Raw genomic sequence first — 24,055 nt, forward strand, 5'->3', positions numbered from 1 at the left:
CACATCTCTAACCATGTGACTTCTCAGGAATTTCCAACAACAACAGGAGATGATGCTAGCAGTGTAAAAGTACTTTGAGGTTTGGAAAGTACTTTACAAATATAATTTTTTAAAAAAAATCTTCCCAACAATCCTGGGATGTAGGTGCTTTTTTTATCCCTATTTTAAAAAGGAGGAAACTAGTTTGGAAATGAATTTGAACTCAGAACTTCCTGACTCCAGGTTCAGTGCTTTAGCCACAGTACCACCTAACTGTAGGAAGAGAAAAGGAATACAAGATGGAAAACAAAAAGTATGAAAGTAGAAAAGATAAATATTTAAGGAAATAAAGAGATCAGAAAAGGAATACAAGATGGAAAACAAAAAGTATGAAAGTAAAAAAGATAAATATTTAAGGAAATAAAGAGATCAGATTGACTAGAACAAGAGTTATTTTGGGGAATAGTAAAAAAATAGGTTGGATAGGTGAAGTGGGACCAGACAATGGAATACTGTCAATGCTAAATCGGTCAGTTTATACTAGTAGAGAGAATGGTACATATTTAGGTAAGAGAGTAACAGTATGGAAACTGTTTCAGGAGGATTAATTTAATAATGATGTGAATAACATATGGAGAGGAGATTAGAAGCAGGAAATCAATGAGGATATTGTCATAATTCTTGTGAGAGATAATGAGAGTCGGGGCTAGTCTGATAGCATTGGATATAAAAAGGAAAGTAAATTTGAGGTAGATTTCTAAGGGTAAATAAATAGGACTTGGTGACTACTTGGATATGAAGGACAAAAGGAAGAGAAGTCAAAGACTTCTAGGCACAAAGAACAATAGTGCCATAAACACTGGGACTGATAGCTCAAAGTAATAGTGAATCCAAGGCAATCCCAATAAACTTTATGATAGAAAATGCCATCTACATCCAGAAAGAGAACTTTGGAGATTGAATGTAAATCAACACATGCTATATTCCTTTTTTTTTCCCTCATGGTTTTTCCCTGTAGTTCTGATTTTTCACTCCCAACATGATTTATAAAGAAATGTGTATTTAAAAAATACATATATAACCAGAAAAATAAAACAATTAATTAAAAAATAAAAGTAATAATAGAGATAGCTAATGGTGTTTGGAACATAGGACTGAAGATCTAGTTGGGAAAGGAGATGTAATTTGTTGTATTTAGCAGAGAGGGGGTAATTGGAGCCAAGATTGTCCTTTGCCTTTTCTCTATACTCTCCTTGATTATCTTGACTACTCAATTATCAATTCTAGATAGAACTCTTTCAGATTTATTTGTTAAATCCTAATTTCTCTCCTAGACTCCTAGTTCTTCACCTTCAAAATGCTAGACATCTTCACCTCAGTGTCATATTGGACAAAGTCAAAATGTCCAAGATGAAGCTTATCTTCTCCATTAATCCTGCTCCTTCTCCAAACTTAAATGTTTCTATGAGAAGCACTGTTATGCTTGGTCTTCCTATTTTATGTCTTTAGGATCACAAATTTAGAACTAGAAAGGGATATTAGAAGTTATCTAGTCTAACTAACTCCCTCATTTTAGAGATGAGGACACTGATGTCCAACTGAGATCTGTTAAAGTCCTGCATCTGAAGTCAGTTGCCTTGATCTATATCTTGTCACTGGACCCAGGGGGCTCTGGAAGAGAAAGGGAGGCAGGTGACCTTCCAGGACCCTCCCTCACTTCAATCCAATTCACTTGCATGTCATGACATCACCGCTCTGATGTCATGGTCCTCTCTTTGAGAATGAGACAAATAACATAAAGTCAGTTGGTACATCTTCTCGGCTCTACTTTTACAATCTCTCAGGTCTGCCTACCTTTCTTCACTTATTCAACCACTAATTTATTCTAAACTATCTTTATTACTTGCCAGAACTGTTGTAAAGTACTATAACAGCTTCTTTATCAATCTCCCTGCTTCAAATCCCTCCAAACCACTTTTTGCATAGCTGCCAAAGTAATCTATGGGTACAGGTCCAACTGTCCCTCCCTTACCCAAATATCTTTAGCAGTTCCCTCCTGCTGGGATAATTCAAAAGGGCATTTAAGGACCTTTCATTATTTATTTATTTTTTTTTTAATGAAAATTTTTTATTTTCAAAACATAACATTTTCATCATTCATTCTAGCAAAACCTTGTGTTCCAAATTTTTCCCCTCCCCTTGCTCTCTCTCCTAGATGGTAAATAATCTAATATATGTTAAACACGTACAGTTCTTCTATGCATACTTCCACAATTATGCTGTACAAGAAAAATCAGATCAAAAAGGAAAAAAAATGAGAAAGAAAACAAAATGCAAGTAAATAACAGTAAAAAGGTGAAAATACTATATTGTGATCTACAGTCAGTCGTAAGGCCCATTTAAAACTGGCATCAACCAAATCACTTCCAGTTGTTCAGTAATGAAGAGAACCAGCTACACCCATCGAAAGAACTATGGGCAATGAGTGTGGATCACAACATAGTATTTCCACTCTTTCTGTTATTGTCAGCTTGCATTTTTGTTTTCCTTCTCAGGTTATTTTTACCTTCTTTTTAAATCCGGTTTTTCTTGTGCATCAAGATAACTGTATAAATATGTATACATATATTGTATTTAACATATACTTTAACATATTTAACATGTATTGGACTACCTGCCATCAGGGGAGGGGATGGGGAGGAGTGGAAAAGTTGGAACAGAGTTTTGCAAGGGTCAATGTTGAAAAATTATCCATGCATATGTTTTGTAAATAAAAAACTGTAATAAAGAAAAAGTGAAAAAAAAAAGAATTTGGGAAAGGGTAGATTGTCTAGATAAGCAATAAAATAATAAATCACACCCTGAAAAAAAAAAAAACTGGCATCAACTAATCTTTCCAATTTTCCTTCACATTATTCCCCTTTCGACATTCTCTCCTCCTTGAACATGATATGTCATCTCTTTCCTCTAGATTTTCACATGCTTATATGTGCTTGCATAACTGGAATTTACTCCCTTAAAAAATTACTGAGATCTCATCTCAGTACTGTTCTCAGTTCTGGGAACTAGGGATTAAGAAAGATCTTGGTAAACTGGAAAATGTCCAGAGGATAGCAACCAGGAGAACATGGACCTTCACTTCCTGGCACATGATCCTCGATAGAAGCAACTGAGAATGCTTAGCCTGGAGAAGAAAAGACTCAGGGGCCCAAACACACTTGTTATGATTTTTTTAGAAAAATCAGATATTTCATGATGTTTCTTTCCCCTCCTATCTGCCTTTGCTCCTGCTTAGGACCTTGGCGAAGCCCTTTTTGGGACTTTGACTGTGGCTACATGTTTGATTTTTGTTGTCAAAAACTTGTTTGGGGATGTTTACCCTGCACAGGCAATGACAGATGAGAGTGGGGGCAGAGGTAAGTGATTTAGGGAGACAAGTCTTAGCATTAAGAATGTCACAGGCTGTTACTGAAATCTGAAGTGAAAGTCTCTTAGGATTAAACAGCTCAGAGATAGTAGTAAAATGTGAAGTAAAAGCCAGTTTTAGCTTGCAGAAGATATAGATTGTATAGCCCACTGGAGAGCAGGTGGTCTTGAGACAAATGACATTAAAAGAAGTTCATAGCTTGGATCATCATCAACCTGAGACTGGGAATGTCCAGAGTTCAGAAATTAGGGGTTCTCTCAGGAAATTGGTGGAAGAGTACATGTCCTAGTTTGTCACACTTGCTGTTCTATAGATGCAGAGGAGTTTTGTAGCAAGGCTCTACCTTCCAGATTTTTTTTTCATCCTTTTCCGCTGGAGAATTCTGACCTGAAATTACCCAATGATGAAGGACAGGAATGACTAGGGACCCAGGATTAGCATTTTTGATTTTTTAAACAACATCTAATCATCCTGGCCTGAGGAAACCTTAATTGTTGGGCCATTTTAGGGTCTTTTAAGCACTTGTGTTATCTAATTAGAAATAACTTTTTGTTTTTTGTAAATTTTCCATTCTATCTGTAACCCCTTTTCTTCTGTTTTTTTTTCCTTGATCCTTTACTCTTTATCTCTCAATGACCTATCTATAATTAAGCTGCTCTTATGAATACCTTGTATGACAGAATGAAAATGGATTTAATCCTGATCTCCAGAACACCACAGTCATATTTCAGTTCCCCCTCCCCCCCACTCCATCCTGCCCCAGCTGTGGCAAATTCCATGAGGATGGGTAAGCAGGAAAAATATAGAATGAAATGAGATACTTTCTTCTTTTGTTGCATTACATAGCTTTCAATCTTCAAGGCTTTTAGGTGATTATCTGTAATGCAATGTTAGGCTCATAGGAGATCATACTCATAGGATTCCATTCAAACTTGGGTGCCTCTGTTTCCTCATTGGGTTTAATAACAATCGTGATATTTATGTTGCGTTAAGTCATGTCTTGACTGACTGTCTGTGACTCCATTTTGAGATTTTCTTAGCAAAGATACTGGAATAGTTTGCTATTTCCTTCTCTAGGTCATTTATATATATATATATTATTTATTTATTTATTTATTTATTTAATAGCCTTTTATTTACAGGATATATACATGGGTAACTTTACAGCATTAACAATTGCCAAACCTCTTGTTCCAATTTTTCACCTCTTTCCCCAACCCCTCCCCTAGATGGCAGGATGACCAGTAGATGTTAAATATATTAAAATATAAATTAGATACACAATAAGTATACCTGTCTAGGTCATTTATAGATGAGGAAACTGAGGCTTTATCCAGGGTCAAATAACTAGATGGTGGGCTACCTTTTTTTAAGTTACACCCAAGTTAGATAAGTCAAATAGGTGGAAGGAATAGAAAGGCAACCTTGAAAAGTACCTTGAAGTTGTTATTAGGCTCAAATGAGATAAACACTTGCAAAACAGGGAACTTGAAAACCTTACATAAATGCCATAAATAGTGATATCACTATTAACTTAAGATAACTTAAATCCTCTTTGTTTCATTTCTTCCTGTGCCATTATTTAAATGTCCACCCATTTAGAATTGGAAGAGGTCTTAAGAATCCTTTCATTTAAACTGGGACACTGATACATTGTTGGTGGAATTGTGATGTCCAGCCATTCTGGAGAGCAATTTGGAACTATGCTCAAAAAGTTATCAAACTGTGCATACCCTTTGATCCAGCAGTGTTACTACTGGGCTTATATCCCAAAGAGATCTTAAAGAAGGGAAAGGGACCTGTATATGCATGAATGTTTGTGGCAGCCCAGTTTGTAGTGGCCAGAAACTGGAAACTGAGTAGATGCCCCTCAATTGGAGAATGGCTGAATAAATTGTGGTATATGAATGTTATGGAATATTATTGTTTGCTAAGAAATGACCAGCAGGAGGATTTCAGAAAGGCCTGGAGAGACTTACACGATCTGATGCTGAGTGAAATGAGCAGGACCAGGAGATCATTATATACTTCAACAACAATACTATATGATGATCAATTCTGATGGACATGGCCATCCTCAGCAATGAGATGAACCAAATCAGCTCCATTTGTTCAATGATGAATTGAATCAGCTACACCCAGTGAAAGAATTATGGGAAATGAGTATGAACCACTTCATAGAATTCCCAATCCCTATTTTTTGTCCGCCTGCATTTTTTATTTCCTTCACAAGTTAATTGTACACTATTTCAAAGTCCGATTCTTTTTGTACAGCAAAATAAGTGTATGGACATGTCTACATATATTGTATTTAACTTATGCTTTAACATATTTAACATGTATTGATCAACCTGCCATCTGGAGGAGGGGGTTAGGGGAAGGAGGGGAACAATTGGAACAAAAGGTTTTGCAATTGACAATGCTGAAAAATTACCCATGCATATATCTTGTAAATAAAAAGCAAAAATTAAAAAAGAAAAGAATCATTTCATTTAATTCTCCTATTTTATAGAAGAGGAAACTGGGAAGTGAAACAAAGCACTCCAGTTTTTGGCATTTAAAGCCTTCTGTGGGTCTGGCTCCCATTCACTTTTCTAGCCTTTCACACATAGTCCAGTGGGGCAATCAACCTTGCAGTTCCTCACACATACATAACCCAGTCATCAACTCCTGCCCTTGGTTTCTTAGAACCTCTAGTTTTCTATAAAGTTTCAGTTCAAACTGGGTTATTGCATAATACCTTTTCTGGTCTCAGATGCTACAGTCTACTTTCTCAAATTCTACTGTATTAATTTTATATATATTTTGTAAATATATATTTACACATCTTCACTGATAGAATGTAAGGCCCTTGAAGGCAAGGGCTTTTTCTTGTTTGTTTTTATATTACTTAATGATTACTAGAACAGTAGGCATATATTAGTTGCTTAATAAATGATTGTTGTCTCTTAAGTAGTAGAAACTTAGTGATCCCCTTCCCTGACTTAAGACCCTTTTGAAGTGCTTTTTCCTCAATATCATGATCCCATTCATCTAACACCAGACAATTAATTAGTTTCTACTTGATGTATGCAATATTAGGAAAATGATTTTTAGGAAAGTATTCCTAAATTTAAAAATGAAAAATAATTCAAAAGGTGAAAGTTGGGATGAAATTCCTTTGCCCTTAGTAGCCTTTCACAACCTAAACTTCCAGGTTATGGATAGATAGATCCCTTACACACACACACACACACACACACACACACACACACACATTGGGATGAAAAATCATAAAACATATATATATATATATATATAGATTATACATAAGGTTACATTTACATACAAATTTAAGCAAACATTGCAAACTGAAAAAAGGTTACCATTTATTTTTAATGAAACTATCTTGCCTTATGCACACTGGCTATTTTAGTCACTTCCCACATTACAAATACTAGATTTATGGATTTTCCATGCAGATAAAACAACTTGCCATCATATTGCCTAACTCACTTATTCAAGGTCATTCTGGATGTGACCAAGTTGCTGTGGATGGCCAACAAGAACAACTGTTTGAGCCAGTGTTTCTTATATCACCATTTAATCTCTGGGAATCTTAGTTTCCTCATCTGTAAAATGGAGATAATACTTCTACTACCTTATGAGGTTATTACAGGGAGAACACTATGTAAGTTTTAAAGCACTCTATGCCTATGAATTATTATTTCTTAATTCTTTCTCCTCAGAGGAATGGTGTGCACACATTGCTCTCCAATTTTCTCTTTTCTTTCATTAATAATACCTAAATTGGCGAAGTCCATGGAAGTGGATCCCTTTCTAGTTTAGCTGGTCTTTTTAGGATGTTATAATTCAGTGACTTGAATATACAAGGTATAGACTATTTAGTTATTATAATCTTGGGGACAGCGCCACTTGGTGCAGTGGGTAAGAACACCATCCCCGAAGTCAAGAGGACCTGAGTTCAAATGTAGCCTCTTACGAGCTGTGTGACCCTGGGCAAGTTACTTAACCCCAAATGTCTCAGTAAAAAAAAAGAATTATAATCTTTAGAGTCCTAGGAAGTGTGTGTGTGTGTGTGTGTAAGTGTGTAAGGGATCTATCTATATATAACGTGGAAGTTTAGGTTGTGAAAGGCTACTAAGGGCAAAGGAATTTATATTTTTTGCTAGAGGCGATAGAGACCTACTGGAGTTTATTTAATGGAGGAGAGACAGGATCAGATCTAAACTTAAGAAAAATCATTTTGATAGCTATACAGAGGATATTGTGGAGTGGAGAGGGATTTGGGGAACAGAGAGTGATTCCATTCAGGGAAGATAGGATGAAGTCCTGAATGAAAGTTATGGCTGTGGATGTGGAGAAAAGGGTTTTGGAGGCAAGATATGTGGAAGAAGAAATGAAGAGGTTTGCCAGGAGCTTGGATATGTGGAGTGTAAGAGAATAGAACGCTGATGATGATGCCAGGATTGAAGAATTGGTGGTGCTTTTGACAAGAAAATAGGGACATTTGGGAGAGGGGTAGGCTTGAGAGGGAAAGATAATGAGTTGTTATGGATCTTTCTTTACGAACAATTTTCCACGTCCATTCATTCCCCCACGAAGGAGTCTTCTTCTCAGCTGTTGGAGGATAGAACAAACTTGGAGAGCAAGTGTTATGGTCATCCATGTAGGATTCCATAATTGCATTAAACCAATAAATAGATCACTTCTTGAAAGTTAACAAAGAGGTAGATGCTATCTATGAAAAGACCTACTGCCCATGACTATGCAAAGGGTCACAGTAATTCACTTCATAGTGGAGTCTGAACCTTGAGTTCCTCCTTAGGCATATGGTGAGATCTCATTTATGTGGAAATGACTCATGAAGGTATAATATAGAAATTATTGATACAGAAGCCTCTGCTAGATTATTTCCCTTATAATTCCCTCCTATCTGGGTGACTTTTATAGTGGCAAACATTTCAAAGAACCCCTTAATAGATTTCTACTACTTTTCCCATGTAGATGTATAAACATAGAATAATTTTGCCATGGGAATAGGTATTTTTTGCTACTCTCTTGCTGTTTTGGGGATCATATGAAAACTTAAGAAAGTCATAGATTCTTTTGCCTGAAGTTCCTGAAAAGAATTTAACTGAGGTAGTCTGTTATGCAGATTTAGTCCTTTTCTGCTTTTCCTCTCTTTTTTGTCTCATATTCATTTATGTTGTGAAAATCTATTTCTTTCTCTGAGTGTGACTGTCTCTGGTGGTGGTAGATTTCCAGCCTCCTTCTGAGGAAAAATCCAGATGACTCCAGAGATTTCTGAGAGGCCTAGTATATTTAGAAAATTCTGTTCTAAAGAAATATTTGGAGAGAGAAGGAATGTAAAAAGAATCCTTATCAAGGAAGAATTAGGTGCTGAAGTGAAAGACATTCAGAAGTTAAGAGGGGAATAGTAACTGAATTATGAAGCTGAGATTGGAATTCTCATAACAACTCCCATTTATGTAGAGCTGTTAACAATTAACAACCTAGTAAGTTAGGTAATAAAGTATTATTATCTTAATTTTACAGATAAGGAAATTAAATGGACTAATTTTTCAACTAGTTAGTATTAAAGCCAAGAACTGAAGCCAGTCTCCTGACTTCTAGGTCTGTCACTGTCTCCACTACATCATTTTTTTTCATTTGGGTAAAAATCTATCAGCAAATTCAAAAGGTAACAGTGAGGGTATTACTTAAAGCATGGATCAGTGGTGGGGCTTTGGGTCATTTTGTGTGCCTATATGCAACATAAAGAACCTGGCAACAGTGAGGTCTAGACAGTTAATTCTATTTAATGAGTCAAAAAAGTGACTCATTATCATGTGATTGATAAATGGTAATAATAGAGTTGCAGAAAAGAAAAGACATAGTTGCTTAAGTAAAATTATAAAAAAAACGTGACAAGAACTCTTGTGAAAGTGAATATTGAAAATTATCTTTGCATGTATTTAGAAAAATAAAATACCATTAAAAAATTCTAATAACTCTTGGAAATATTTAGAAATCTTATTGCCCAGGGTCATTTGGCTATTAAGTATTAAATGTTAAATGTCTAAGGGCAGCTTTGAACTCAAGTCTTTCTGACTCCAGGGTTAGCACTCTATTCATTGCACTACCTAGTTACCTCCCTTCCTTCTCTTTCAGAATCTACAAAAATCTTCATGTATTAATTGCCCTTTCTTGAGTAAAACAATTTTCCTGTTTTAATGATTAATATTTTAATAGTAGTATTTTCCATTGCAAAATATGCAAAATGTTAATGAATCCTTAACTTTATTTTTGTGAGCCTTTCTCCCCATGTCACTTTTTCATGCTTTATCATCATTTTGTGATTTTCTCCCAAGTTTTTGTGGCATTTACTACGTAGAGGATCCACTCAAAATACTAGAAATCTTCCTCTAGTTCTTTTAATGTATGTGATACTAATTCAATACTTAGGCTATTCATGTCTTATCCCCTTCTCTTGCTGTGTGACCACTTTTTGTCCTTTTCCACAGATAGCTGTTTCTAGTACATATAATTGTTGGTAAAAAAAAAATGGCAGTCTTATCCATATCATAGGATACTACACTGTCTTTTGGGTCATCTATAATTTTGATTCTTTGGTGATTGTTATTCTTTGACTTCATGTTATTCTGTGATATATTCCATGATTATGCTATTCTTTGATTCTGTGATATTCATGATCTATGATTTCTATGATAGACATATTATATCACTAGAGAAATGCCGGTATTAAAAAGTGACCTTTATAGCAATAATAAGCAGCTTGGGAACATTGAAAATGCAGCACAATTTACCAATTATAATTTCAGACAATCTCTACTCAAATTTAGGTGCAGTTCATTGTTCATATGTAATGTCTGTCTAAGGCATTAGCTTGTCAGTGGACTGGCACTGTCTAAGGCATTAAAAAAACCTTGACAATATGAATTTTTCATCCACTTTTTTAAAACTGTAGATGCTTGTGTGAGTCTCTTGAATTACTATGAATTTTATCAAAGAAGTATTTTGCAATACTTAGGACTTGATGTAATTAGTACAGCAGGTAAATGTCTGGCAAAATGCTATATTTTAATCATATCATGGTTTTAAATAGTTATGTGAATTAGCTTAGGAATATAACCATATTTATATTTGTTTCCATGGAAAAATGTGTCCTGATTTTCAAATGACAAACCTTCCTTTTTAAAAGCAATTAAAAACCTTTTATTTTAATAGTATATTATTTTTCCAATTACATGTAAATATCGTTTTCAACATTTATTTTTGTAGGTTTTAAGTTCCAAATTTTTTCTCTTCTCCCTCCCTTCCTAAGATAGCAAGCAATCTAATGTAGTTTATACATATACAGTCATTTTAACATATTTCCATATGAGTCATGTTGGGAAAGAAAAATTAGAACAAAAGGAAAAACTACAAGAAAGAAAAAACAAAAAAAGATGAAAATAGTGTGCTTTGATTTGCATTCAGTCTCCACAGTTCTTTCTCTGGATGCAGATAGCATTTTTTATCCAAAGTATATTGGAGTTGTATTGGATCAATGTATTGCTGAGAAGAACAACATCTATCATAATTGATTATCATACAATCTTGCTATTAGTTGAATAACAAATTTTCGAGTTTTTCCCTTACAATTTAGCTTTTGTTTTTATGAATATCTTTTCAAGAAAGAAAGGGGAAGAATTTGACAAATTGACTTAAAAAATGAGAGTAAATATTTTATGAACATTTGTAGTGACTTGCCCAGGGTCACATAACTAGTAAATGGCTGAGACCAGATTTGGAGTCATGCTTTCTTCACTCAGGCCTCTCCTCTGTCCACTGTGCCATCTAGCTGCCTATATTTCAGGATTGAGAAATTACTTTATCCATAGTAGTGATACAGAGTAAGATTGGAAAGATCCAGATGTAGATAGACTGCTGGACACTAAACAAGAGAATAAAGGTAGATAGCTGTACCATGCCATGAGTTCAAGATGCTCTGCATCATTTCTTGGACAGCCAATGATTTTCAATGGACAATGGATATTCCCAGATCTCATGGTAGAGAAAAATCAAGAGAAGATCGTTTTCATCTTCCCTTTAGGATTTTACCATTTTGAATATATATCTCATGGAATTTTCAGGGGACTGACCATATTTCAGTAATATATCTAGAAGGTAGTAGGAAAAATGAACTATTAGTGTTACCTAGATGATCTCATTATCTTTGGAAAGACTTTAGAATAAGACTAATAAAAATATTTGTATTCATACTTCTTCAAGGTGATCTAACATGCAACATTTCTCCTAGGTAGGTATATTAATATTTTTATAAAGAAATAGCTGACCATATGTAAAGAAATTCCAGGAAATAATGATTTTTCAAGGATTTGGTAACATTTATTGAAAATTTATGAAGAATTATGCTATTGTGTCTAAATGTTTCAATGATGTCACTCATGCATGTGGAGCTGGATGTCCTGCAGAATCCCAGTTGACAGTTGGCCCTTCATACATATTCCCCATATGTGGACACTTTGGGCATAATTTCCTCTTCATGTTCATTCTTACCATTGATGGTGGGGTTCCCTATTGCCTCTAGGATCAAATACAGAATCCTCTGTGTGACATTCAAGGCCTTTCATACCTCCCCACCCTCAACCTTTCCAGTCTAAATCTTTCTATGTTTTCATTAAATGCTTTTGCTTTGAACTAATGTATGGCCAAGTTAACTAGAGAAAAAGTATAAATAAATAGGTTCTCATGAGCCCATTAGAAATTGCTCATGAGCAGTTTTTGTTTTTTTTTTTATGTGGATATAGACCCACAGAATATCTTCAATCTAGGTTATACCTTTTGGGGGCTCCAGGTTTAAGAGGGGGCTGGTCTAGGTGTTACATAACATAATTTTCATAGGATCATTTATTTGGAGCTGGAAGGGACCTTGAGAGACCATCAAGTCCTCAAGTCCAAACCCCACCCGTTTCATTTTGTAGATGAAGAATCTTGAGGTTGAGTGATTGCCTAGGGTCACATAGCAATTAAGTGTTTGAGTCATGATTTGTACTCAAGTCATTGGACTTCAAGCCCAATATTCATAAATAATCATAATAGCAGTTAACATTTATGTAGTGCTTTAAAATTGCATATATTATCTTTTTTGATATTTAGAACAGTGATTACCAGCACAATTTTGATAATTTGATTATCATTATATTCTATACAGAGCTATTAAACTTTTCCCATTAAAAATATGTATCTTTTTGAAAGACGATAATTTCTAAAGGGATTTTATTTGGTTTTATTCTAATAGCTCCTGAGTTTTTTTTTCCCCCTTCCAGATGAAAACATTTGTTTTTGTTTTTGTTTTTGTTTTTGTTTTTCCCAGCAAATGTTTTCACATTTCACTTACTGGACAGAAATATTAATTTTGAAGCCATGTAATAGATAAATAATTTTTTTGCAAACATTTGCATCCATTAAGGCAGATTGCTTTTATGACATCATTCAGTTTGGATAGTGTAACTCTTTTTTTCCACAGAGCTAACGAAAAATCATCCATCCATTTGCTTTCATGAAAATATTCATGTCTTACAAAATCTGTGTAATTGTAGGAATAGTTAAGGTGAATTGGTGGGGGTGAGAATTTGTACAAATTTTACATTTTGGCAAGAAATAAGAAATGTATTTTCTTTTCATCTTTTTTATTTTTAAGGATGAGAAATATAGGAAAACAAAGAATCCAGAGCCCATTTATTTTAAAAATCACCAGCTCAGAAAAGGAAAGTGATGCTTCCGTTTGTTTTTGGCTTTGCTCACTGGCTTAACCATCTGGAACGTTGGGGCAGCAGTGATCTGCAATATTATTGGGAACAGATCCATTTCTTTGCCCTGCCCAAAATGTTCATCTTCTTTAATACGATTTGGTTAAAATATATTTTTATAATTGACATTTTACATTTGGAGCATGAGGATAGTGTATACATCTACCTTCGATTGGTTCTTTCTGGTATTGGAATACTCCAGGGTAGTCTGTCTTTTTGGAACCATTTTTTTCCCAGGCAACTTCAGCTTCCTAGTTCTGTGGATGCTTTTGAAACTGACATAACTCTATCTTTCAGAGTAAATTGCATTTAAAAACAACAGTCTAATTCTAATCCATGTAAATTATGGATTTTTGTAAAAAGGTTTTACATAAAGTTGGCTTTAGAAATATTCATTGTTTAGTCTTATCAATTGCAATGATCATGATTTTGTATTTGTTTTATGAGAAAAATATAGTTCAAGGCTAGGTTCACAAATTCTTAGGAGCTATATGTGATTAATATGAAGGACCACCATTGAGTCCTGAATGCTCCTTTTCATATATCCCTCTCATATATATAGGTGTGTGTGTGTATGTGTATGTATGTTTGTGTGCATATGTGTATTTATTAAGAAGGATGAATGAATCTGTTGTTGAAGGAGTGTACTTTATGATGAGAAGTACTCTATGTTGCTCAAGACTTGTAAATTTTAATACTGCCAACTAGAGATTTTAATATGGCAGCCTGAGAAGATTTATTTCTTAGATCCATGTTTTCAGTCACAAAGAACACAAGGACTTTAAAAGTAAATAGCATGATGTTGAAATGTTCTAAAATAAATGAACCCTGAACAGACCAATAGGCAGAGGAATAAGGAGAGGAGGTTGGAGAATAAAAATGGATTATGTCCTAGGATTTTTGATGTTGCTTCTCTTAATTAAATAAAAGGCAACATTCTCCTATGTATGGTTCTGTAATGAATTATGTAAGATTAGTACTTTTTTTTCCCCCTTGCTGTATGTGCAGAGACAATTGAACCATTGCAGAAACATGAAAACATTTTGAAAAGCATTTTGGCCAGACAGGATTTGGTTTATAAATGTTTTGAACTATTCTCCCCATACAACCTTTTTGTCTGTGAAACTACTGCAGTCCTTTCAAACTTTCTGGACCATCATAGTTAAGGTCAAATTGGAGAGCTGATTCATAGCAATCTAGTCTAAAGAAACAATTGCATAAGTCTTTGGCTGGCCTCAGTACTTCAAAGGCAAATATTATTTCTCTACAATACTTGAAATAAACATTTTTCTGTTGGAAATATTTGCTAGTGAAACAAATGTTTGTCTTTCAAATTTACAATTGAGCTGTTAAGACAGTGCCAAACAAAATGTTCCTTTGTCAGAGATACATTTTATTTAATGCTTACCAATGCAGATATTACTAATGAATAATAATAAAGTAGATTACTTTTAGAACTATGTTAATCTCATCATTTAAGGTTTTGCCTACAGCCTACACATTTTAAAAGGCACATCTGATATTGACTCATAAGACTGTGTAGGGTTTATAATGTGACCATGTTTCACCTTATTTTAGGAGTTGTCTTCTTTTCTCTCCAAAAAACAAATAAAGCTGTGCATTGATTAGTTATAGCAAGGAATTAATTCTGGGTTTTAACTTACTAGAAAAATATCATTAATAAAATGTTTTTCTATTTCAGAAGATCCCTGATTAAATTAGGATTGATATTCCTAATAACATCCTTTTGCATTTTAGATGGTTTCACGAGTTGCTGTGGTCCAAAACCACACATGATTTGATGGTTAACTTTCTGGTAATACAATCAATAAACAAACATTTATTTTTGAGTTCCTTGAGGGCGGGTTTTTTATCCCCAGCACTTAACTTGATGTCTGACCCAAAGTAGCATTTAATAAATGTTTATTGACTAACATACACAATTGTATAATGTTTATCAAAATTTATTAACTGATGGACAAAAGTGTGCCAGGAATTAAAGATAAAGACAAAAGTGAAATTCTATTTAGGAAACTTAGACTCAAGGAATCTAGGCAGAGAAAAGAATATGTGCATACATACATGCAGATATGTACAAAATACATACAAGATCATTGGGCATTAGAACTGATTTTGTGATGCTTAAACAAAAACTAGGGATTTAATTATTTGGGGTAAAAAAGAAGTACTTTCACAGCATGGGGCCCAACCAGTTCTAAGACACATTGATGCTAGTTTGGATAGACCAGAGAGTATATGGATGAGAATGATACATAACTTGACTGGAATGACAAACTGGAACTAGTGGGCATCCCCTCAATTTTCAATTTTTTGCCACCATAAAAAAAGCGACTATAGATATTTTTATATTTGTAGGTCCCTTCCCCCTTTTTATGATTTCTTTAGGATATAGACCTGATGGTGAATTCCTCTATACTCTGACAGATGGATCTTTGATTCTACTGATGGGGCTATTGACTCTAATAGTGCAGAGGTCAGATCCATTGACTCTTATACTAAGTGATTCTGGTCCATGCCTTCCCATCAACCATTCACTGGGCATTTACCCAATGTACTATACATCTTTAAAGATTCTTCTTGGAATTTCCTCTTGCTAAAGGATTATAATCCAGTTTCCTCCTATTTTAATTCTGAAGTCATGTACCTTGATTGCCCGTTTTGTTACTTTCCCATCCATACAAATGATGAGGAAATACAACCATTAAAGTTATGGAATTATGCACCTATAAAACATAAAAGAACTCACTTAGACTCATGAAATTTTTCTCTTCTTCAATCCCATTACATTTACTGTCTGTACTCTTTCTGGAATTTGATTATATTCTTTTATTCTCATTCTGGAATTTGGTTATATTCTTTTATTTTCTGATATACAAAACATGCATATGTGTCTTGTTTGCTTCAACAAAAGTATAAGTTTCTTGAGAGCAGCACTCATATCATAGATTCATCTCTCCCAGATTTTCTAACTGTGTTAGGCACATTGGAAGTGCTCAGAAAATATTTACAGAATTTAATACCCTCTGACTGAGCAGAAGTATTACTAAACTGAGATAGAATTATAATTAGCCTCAGATCTGGAAGAGACTTAGCAAACCATATAGTCCAAATTCCTTGTTTTATAGAGAAAAGAATATTAGAAAACCTGGGTTGGAGGAGAGAGAGGGGTACATACTCAGGACAGAATCACTCATCTACCAAACCCTTGGTGATTGATTGGAGATATTGGAGATAAATTGGGGACACTATAATTGGAACTTTAAGGATGATTCCACCAATTGGCAACCAAAATATGACAGATTAGACCTCAATAGAACTAAAGTATAAAAGTGCTCCTGCAAAAATAATGGAAGAAAAAGGACACAGGGAGGCATGGACATCTATTAGAAACCATACCATGCTCTGAAGTTAATGGAATACAATCTGGATGACTGACAAACAAAATAGCAGCATTAAAAGCTGCTGCCAAAGAGATTGAATAAGCAAAAGACTGAAATAATGATAAACTTGTGTGCACAATGGGACAGAAATTGTCACTCTAGGTAGGAATAAATGAATGAATTGCTGATTGGAAAGAAAATGGCTATAAAGTAGGGATATTGTCCATATAGAGTAACTTTACTGGATAAGATGATTCAGAGCATTGGTATCTTTGGAAGGAGAAATAAACGTTTGCATTTTTACCAGCTGGCTGCATTTTGGAGTAATTATTTATTTCAACTGAGACTAAGGCTGCTTCCAGAAAACCTTCTCATTTTGGCGCCCAACGTGGGGCCCGAACCACGACCCTGAGATTAAGAGTCTCATGCTCTACCGATTTAGCTAGCCGGGCATCCTCCCAAATGTGTGAACTCCATTGAGTACTTAGATACTTATGAGCTCTCTATAGGTGTGAACACAAGCATTGTTTCTATCAGTTCCACCTAGTACCTTGTTTCAAGTTCTGGCCCAAAATATCTCTTTCTAAGATCAAATCAACTCCAATGGCTTAACACTTTGTAAAGATTCCAACAGGTATCAAGTGGAAGATTTTTCTATTTATTAAGAATGTGAAGGCAATACAGGAGCTCAGAGATGAGCCAGACAAGAAACTAAAAAATGAAAAGACTCAATTAATGGTTGCAGATGCTAAATTTGGCTTTAGACAGTATTTGGTTAAACTCTATCTTGAAACCTCTACACTATTCTTACCAGACTTTGATTTAGAACTATATTCCATGACTATCTTTGGCCTTTCCTCTCCCCATTTTGTTGGTGAACTTTCTACATTTTTCTTTATGTTGATGTTTTAAATTTCTTTTAAAAGAATATAAGTAAATTCTTTTGTTATCATGTCTAATATGAAAATATTTTTCAGGATTGTATGTGTTTAGTCAAATTGTGGATGTGGCTCTCTTTAACAATGAGATGATTCAGACCAGTTTCAATGATATTGTGATGAAGTGATCCATCTATACCCAGAGAGAAAACTGTGGGAATTGAGTGTGATTCACAACATAGCATTTTCACTCTTTTTGTTGTTGTTTGCTTGCATTTTATTTTCTTTCTCATTTTTTCCTGTTTGATTTGATTTTTCTTGTGCAGCAAGATAATTGTATAAATATGTATGCATATATTGAATTTAACATATATTTCTACCATGTTTAACGTATATTGGATTACCTGCCATCTAGAGGAAGGAGTGGAGTAAGGGGAAAATTGGAACACAAGGTTTTTCAAGGGTTTATGTTGAAAAATTATCCATGCATATGTTTTGAAAATAAAAAGCTTTAATTAAAAAAACTAAAGTGGTAAAAAAAAAAATCTATATCAAATTGCATGCCTTCTCAAGGAGGAGGGAGGGTGGAGGAGGGAGGGTAGAGAGAGGGAGAGAATTAGAAACTCAATTTTAAATGTTAAAAAAAATTGTTTACATGTAATTGAGAAAAGAAAAAAATATATAAGAAAATTTTTTTCTTATTTTTTAAGATTTTTAAAATAATTTTTTAAATTATTTTTTAAGATTTTTAAAAAGATTTTTAAAAGAATTGTTCATGTTCACTATCAGAGAAAAGTACATGCAGCTTTATTCAAAATTCAGTTAAATTTTATCTGCCATAATTTGCGTCTTGGATTCCAAGAAATCAACCATGCTGCTTGACTGTTCACATGGCTTGGATGAATGGAAATCTACTACTTTTTTTTCTGGTGAGATGGAGGATCTATCAGGTCTTCTCATATAGAACTTGCCATATACCCCACTGATTAAGTAGTAGGTTGGGAGAGCGATTCAGAACGTAAAAAACTCATGTTCTCAGAACCAAAAGGAGTGGTTTATTTCATGAAAGGCATGAAAGAGCAGCAGGGGGTGGAAGGGAAAGCAAGGGTGGGGTTTAGAAAGTTAGGAAGGAGTCAGGAGAGGATTCTAGGGGAGAAAGAACTTGCATGTGCATTACATATGCTCTAGTGTGTCTGCTCAGGAAGAGGCAAAGTCACTCAACCGAAAGGTCCTTGAAACTAAGAAGTGCTCATTATTTGGGCCCAGGTGTAAAAGAGCAGCCCAGACTTTTGCAAAACAGACCGGACATCCTTGAAGGGTAGCTTTTAGAGTAAAGATATTAGGCCCAATTCTCTTTTACATTTGAAATTGTGTTGTGATGTTGAAAAGTATTGGGGTCTCTACTGCTTTTGGTATTTATATTGCATCATTCCTAAGGTCTATACCATTGAACTCTTAGGATTTCTGGGTCTTTAATTGTCCCTGAAGAGGAACTTTCTTTTATAAATTATTTTCCCCACATAGGGTGTGAGCTTGAGAGCGGGAACTATCTTACTTTTTCAGTTTGTTTTTCTAGCTCTGAGCACAGTGCTTGTAAGTGTTTAATAAATACTTTTAAAAATTCATTCATTAAAAAAAGAAATGGAGTAAAGAGAGAGAAGGTCAAATCTTTGTCTAGCAGTGATAATTATGTAGTAGAGGATATTGTGCTGGTGAGAAGGGAACTAATAATTCACTCTTGCATGCCTCCTCACTCTATCTACTCCTCTCACTTCTCAGGGGGGTTGTTTCTTCCTGTCAATTATCTAAGTTATCTAAGTTCCTCCCCTTGGTCTTCCTTTCAAGCAATACTGGAAAAGGTAAAGGGGAGAGGAAAAGGTTAAGGTGGTCATCTTACTGATACTTGTTCGCGGCTTACAACTTTCTCCCTCCTCTTCTCCCCAAACCTCTAGGTTCATTTTGTGCCAATGATCCTCCATATCCATGCTGTTCTCTGCTCTGGAGAAGCTATAAAAATAGAAGTCAATAATTTCTCTTCAGTTCAGCTCTGAGCTCCCATTGTGCCAAGAAAAGTCCCAGCAGTGATAAAAATCTATTTTTTTATTTTACTGTATAGTAAAACTCTCCCTGTATAGCCCATCACCCACTGCCTCTCTTTCAGTTACCTTTTAGCAATGAAACACATATATATCAGAAATGTAGTGGTTAACCACAGCTTTATCTTAATACTGGCTTCAAAGATGATTTTCATTCCTATAAATTTTTTTTAAAAACTGAATAGATAAACTTTGGAACACATATACTTTCTCAGGAAGGGATAAGGGGGAATTGGGAAGGGAATCACCATCTTGAATCTGCCCCTTTGAGTAAGTTCAGCAAAACCACTGTCTGTCTAGACACTCAGCTTGACTCCAGTCTGGGACATCATGATGATGTCATTGTTAAAGTCCTACTTTTGTTTCCATGGGGACATCTTTCCCTGGCTTCTGCTGTCCTGGTTTCTCATTCTTCTGCTTCCATGCTCTAGTGAGGCTGTCCCCCAGACCCCAGGTTCAACAGAAAAGTGACCCCCTGCTTACTCCCCATCTCTGGTTCTTCTACCTCTTACTTATCTTCCTCCTCCCCCTTTAGAAATAGATGGAGCTCAGTTCTTCACCTTTTTCACAGGCTTGTCTCCTTCCTCCCCTTGTTATAAGTTGTTCACCAGGCACTTAATAAATGCTTATTTTCTTTCCTTCAACAGGCTAAATAGAACAGCCCTGGTGAACTTCCTAGCTGCCAGTGGGCATTGACTTCCAATGACCCCTTCTGCTTGCAAGATAAAAATAAATAACTTACTTAATAGTAAGTTGAAGAACTAGATTTAAATCTAGGCCTTTAGACCCCAAATTTAATGCTCTTTGTATTACACTTAAGGGAGAAACTTGGAGATACTGTTCAATTTATTATCTGCTACATTCAAGGGACTACACCATGCATTGGGGATAATCAATAAACATTCATTAAGAACTTATATTCCAGGCACAGTGCTGAACAGTACAAAAAGAGGCAAAAGACAGTCCCCTTCCTTCTAGGATCTTACATCATACTAGAGTAGATGGCATAGGCTTAGGGCCCATTATACAAATAAATAAAATAACAGATTAATTTCAAGAAGGAGAGATTACCAACAACATGGTGGGGAGGGTTTAGGATAGGATACTTATAATAGAAGATGGGACCTGAAACCACTCCTTAAAAAGAAATTAGGGAAAATTAGGAAGGAGTGTTTTTAGTATGCTAGTTTATTTAATACTCACAGACTATTGAAAATTTGACTTTGAATTAAATAGTTATGTAGATTAATTTTTGTTGTTTTATCTTTTACAGAAGCTGGATTACTAGAACTTCAGAAAAAAATCAAAGAAGCTTTTGAGGTGTTTGACCATGAAGCCAATGACACTGTGGATGTTAGGTTTGAAATTTTTTTCTTTTTTTTCTTTAAATTTTTTATTATAGATTTTTATTTACAAGATATAATATGGGTAATTTTTCAGCACTGACCCTTGCAAAGGGTTCCAACTTTTCTCCTCTTTCCCCCCACCCCCTCCCCTAGATGGCAGGTTGACCAATACATGTTAACTATGTTAAAGTATATATTAAACACAATATATGTATACATATCCATAGTTATTTTGCTGCGCACACACACAAAAATCAGACTTAGAAATAAGGTAAAATTAACCTGAGAAGGAAATCAAAAATGCAAGCAGACAAAAACAGGAGTGGAAATTCTATGTAGTGGTTCACACTCATTTCCTATAGTTCTTACGCTGGGTGTAGCTGGTTCTATCATTATTAAACAAATGGAATTGAGTTGGTTCATCTCATTGTTGAAGAGAGCCATGTCCATCAGAATTGATGATCATATAGTATTGTTGTTGAAGTGTATAATGATCTCTTCTTCTCATCTCACTTAGCATCAATTCATGTAATTCTCTCCAGGCCTTTCTGAAATCATCCTGCTGGTCATTTCTTACAGAACAATAATATTCCATAACATTCATATACCACAACCTATTCAGCCATTCTCCAATTGATGGGCATCCATTCAATTTCCAGTTTCTAGCCACTACAAAGAGGGCTGCCACAAACATTTTTGCACATGTGGGTGCACATTCGCCTATTGCCATTATTTGTAGTGTATATGCTCAGCAGAGTTTTCATTGTGAATAGATATCTTTTCTACTCAAATCTTGTCAACTCTTTATCTCATTTTTCAGAGTTTGTTGAATATCTTTTGTTCTTTTCTCACCAGTCAACCACATCCCACACATTACAAATATATAGATGATGATTTTGCCTCCTGCATCTCTGAGAAGACTGAGGGCATCTGCCTTGATATCTTTCTTTCCTCTCTTTCTTCTGTTACCTAGAACTTGTCAGCATCATTATCTACTTTATCTTCCTCTAGATTAAAAAAAAATGTCCCCCTTACCTTCTCACTGAGGCTAATTTCTCTATCTGTGATACAGTAAACTGAATCTGACTGAGGCTGATACCCTGATAGTTTAAGTAAAATATTGGAACAATATGTTATAACATAGATCATTTAAAAGACTGTCTACTTAGCCATAACATAGAAAGGATATAGTATTTCAGGGTGTGATGACTAGAAGGATTGGGATATCTGCCAAATTTGAAGGACTCCCAAATCCATGTGGGTAAGACTTTTAATGCCTTTAGCTAATGAGGAAGCCAAATAAAATGACCTTAATCACTAGGATGCTTCAGTTCACAGTCTGGTGACTTGAAACTGAAAGAACTAGATCATCACATGGGACCTCAGTGCCATTCCCTTTAGTATTCTCTAAGACTTGCTTTAGGTTTCATTTCCTTTTTTTCTCTTATCATCTTCAATCTCACCTCTACAGCTCCATCTCATTTGTTTCCATGTATGCTCAGATCTCCTCAGACCTGAAAAAGAGACTTCTGTTGATCTGTCTAGCCCATCTAGCTAAAATCCTTTATTGCTTCACTGTTAAGCTTCTTGAAAAGACTACTTTCTATCCAATGTCTCTACTTCCTCAACTTTCTTGGTACTGGACCACTTTTCCACCTGTTCAATTGAAACTTCTTTTTCAAATGGCTATTTTTCAGGTTTCATTCTTCTTGATTTTTCTGAGTTCTTGATATTATTAACCACTTCCTCCTTAAATTTTTTTCTTCTAATTAACAAGCATAAAAATAAATAACTTTTGTTTTCGTTCCCTCTATCCACCTCCCCAAAATGGAAAAAAAAAAAAGAAAAGAAAAATAAGAATATTATAACAAATGTGTATAATCAAAGAAAACCGATTTATGTATTGGCCTTATCAAAAAAAATTCCTTTTTTTATTAAAGCTTTTTATTTTCAAAACATATGCATGGATAATTTTTCTTTTCTTTCTTTTTTTTTTTTTTTTTTCATGAGTACTAGGTGCTTTATTTACTTTTTTTTTTTTTTTTTTTTAATTTAATAGCCTTTTATTTACAGGATATATACATGGGTAACTTTACAGCATTAACAATTGCCAAACCTCTTGTTCCAATTTTTCACCTCTTACCCCCACCCCCTCCCCTAAATGGCAGGATGACCAGTAGATGTTAAATATATTAAAATATAACTTAGATACACAATAAGTATACATGACCAAAACATTATTTTGCTGTACAAAAAGAATCAGACTCTGAATTGTGTACAATTAGCTTGTGAAGGAAATCAAAGATGCAGGTGTGCATAAATATAGGGATTAGGGAATTCAATGTAATGGTTTTTAGTCATCTCCCAGAGTTCTTTTTCTGGGTATAGCTAGTTCAGTTCATTACTGCTCCATTAGAAATGATTTGGTTGATCTTGTTGCTGAGGATGGCCTGGTCCATCAGAACTGGTCATCATCTAGTATTGTTGTTGAAGTATATAATGATCTCCTGGTCCTGCTCATTTCACTCAGCATCAGTTCAGTAGAAGTCTCTCCAGGCCTTTCTGAAATCATCCTGTTGGTCATTTCTTACAGAACAGTAATATTCCATAATTTTCATATACCACAATTTATTCAGCCATTCTCCAACTGATGGACATCCATTCAGTTTCCAGTTTCTAGCCACTACAAAAAGGGCTGCCACAAACATTCGTGCACATACAGGTCCCTTTCCCTTCTTTATAATCTCTTTGGGATATAATCCCAGTAGTAACACTGCTGGATCAAAGGGTATGCACAGTTTGATAACTTTTTGAGCATAGTTCATGGATAATTTTTCAACATTGACCTTGTATTCCAAATTTCCCCCCCCTTCTCCCCATCTCTTCCTCTAGATGGCAAGTAATCCAATATATATTAAACATGTTAAAATATATGTTAAATCCTATATATATATATACATATATATATATGTATATATACATATTTGTACAATTATCTTGCTGCACAAGAAAAATCAGATCAAAAAGGAAAAAAATGAGAAAAAACAAAATGCAAGCAAACAGCAACAAAAAGAGTGAGAATGCTATGC

General features: G+C 34.8%; 1 protein-coding gene across 5 annotated transcripts in view; it reads left to right on the forward strand.

The window, feature by feature from the left end:
* The window catches only part of EFCAB2 (EF-hand calcium binding domain 2), a 149,942-nt gene that overhangs the window by 20,478 nt on the left and 105,409 nt on the right, over positions 1 to 24,055 (forward strand). For 3 of the 5 annotated variants that reach the window (XR_004233962.1, XR_004233963.1, XR_004233964.1), the window contains exons 1-2: positions 19,813 to 20,368; positions 20,894 to 20,978. Coding sequence is in view for 2 of the 5 variants with exons in the window: in XM_031966989.1 (XP_031822849.1) it covers positions 20,323 to 20,368; positions 20,894 to 20,978 (131 nt within the window). In the remaining 3 variants the exon portion in view is untranslated. Of the gene's footprint in view, positions 1 to 19,812; positions 20,369 to 20,893; positions 20,979 to 24,055 lie in introns of those variants that run through there. The other 2 variants (XM_031966989.1, XM_003767767.4) reach the window with 2 other exon arrangements.

Source organism: Sarcophilus harrisii, chromosome 4 (genome assembly GCF_902635505.1).
Source record: "Sarcophilus harrisii chromosome 4, mSarHar1.11, whole genome shotgun sequence".
Lineage (NCBI taxonomy): Eukaryota > Metazoa > Chordata > Mammalia > Dasyuromorphia > Dasyuridae > Sarcophilus > Sarcophilus harrisii.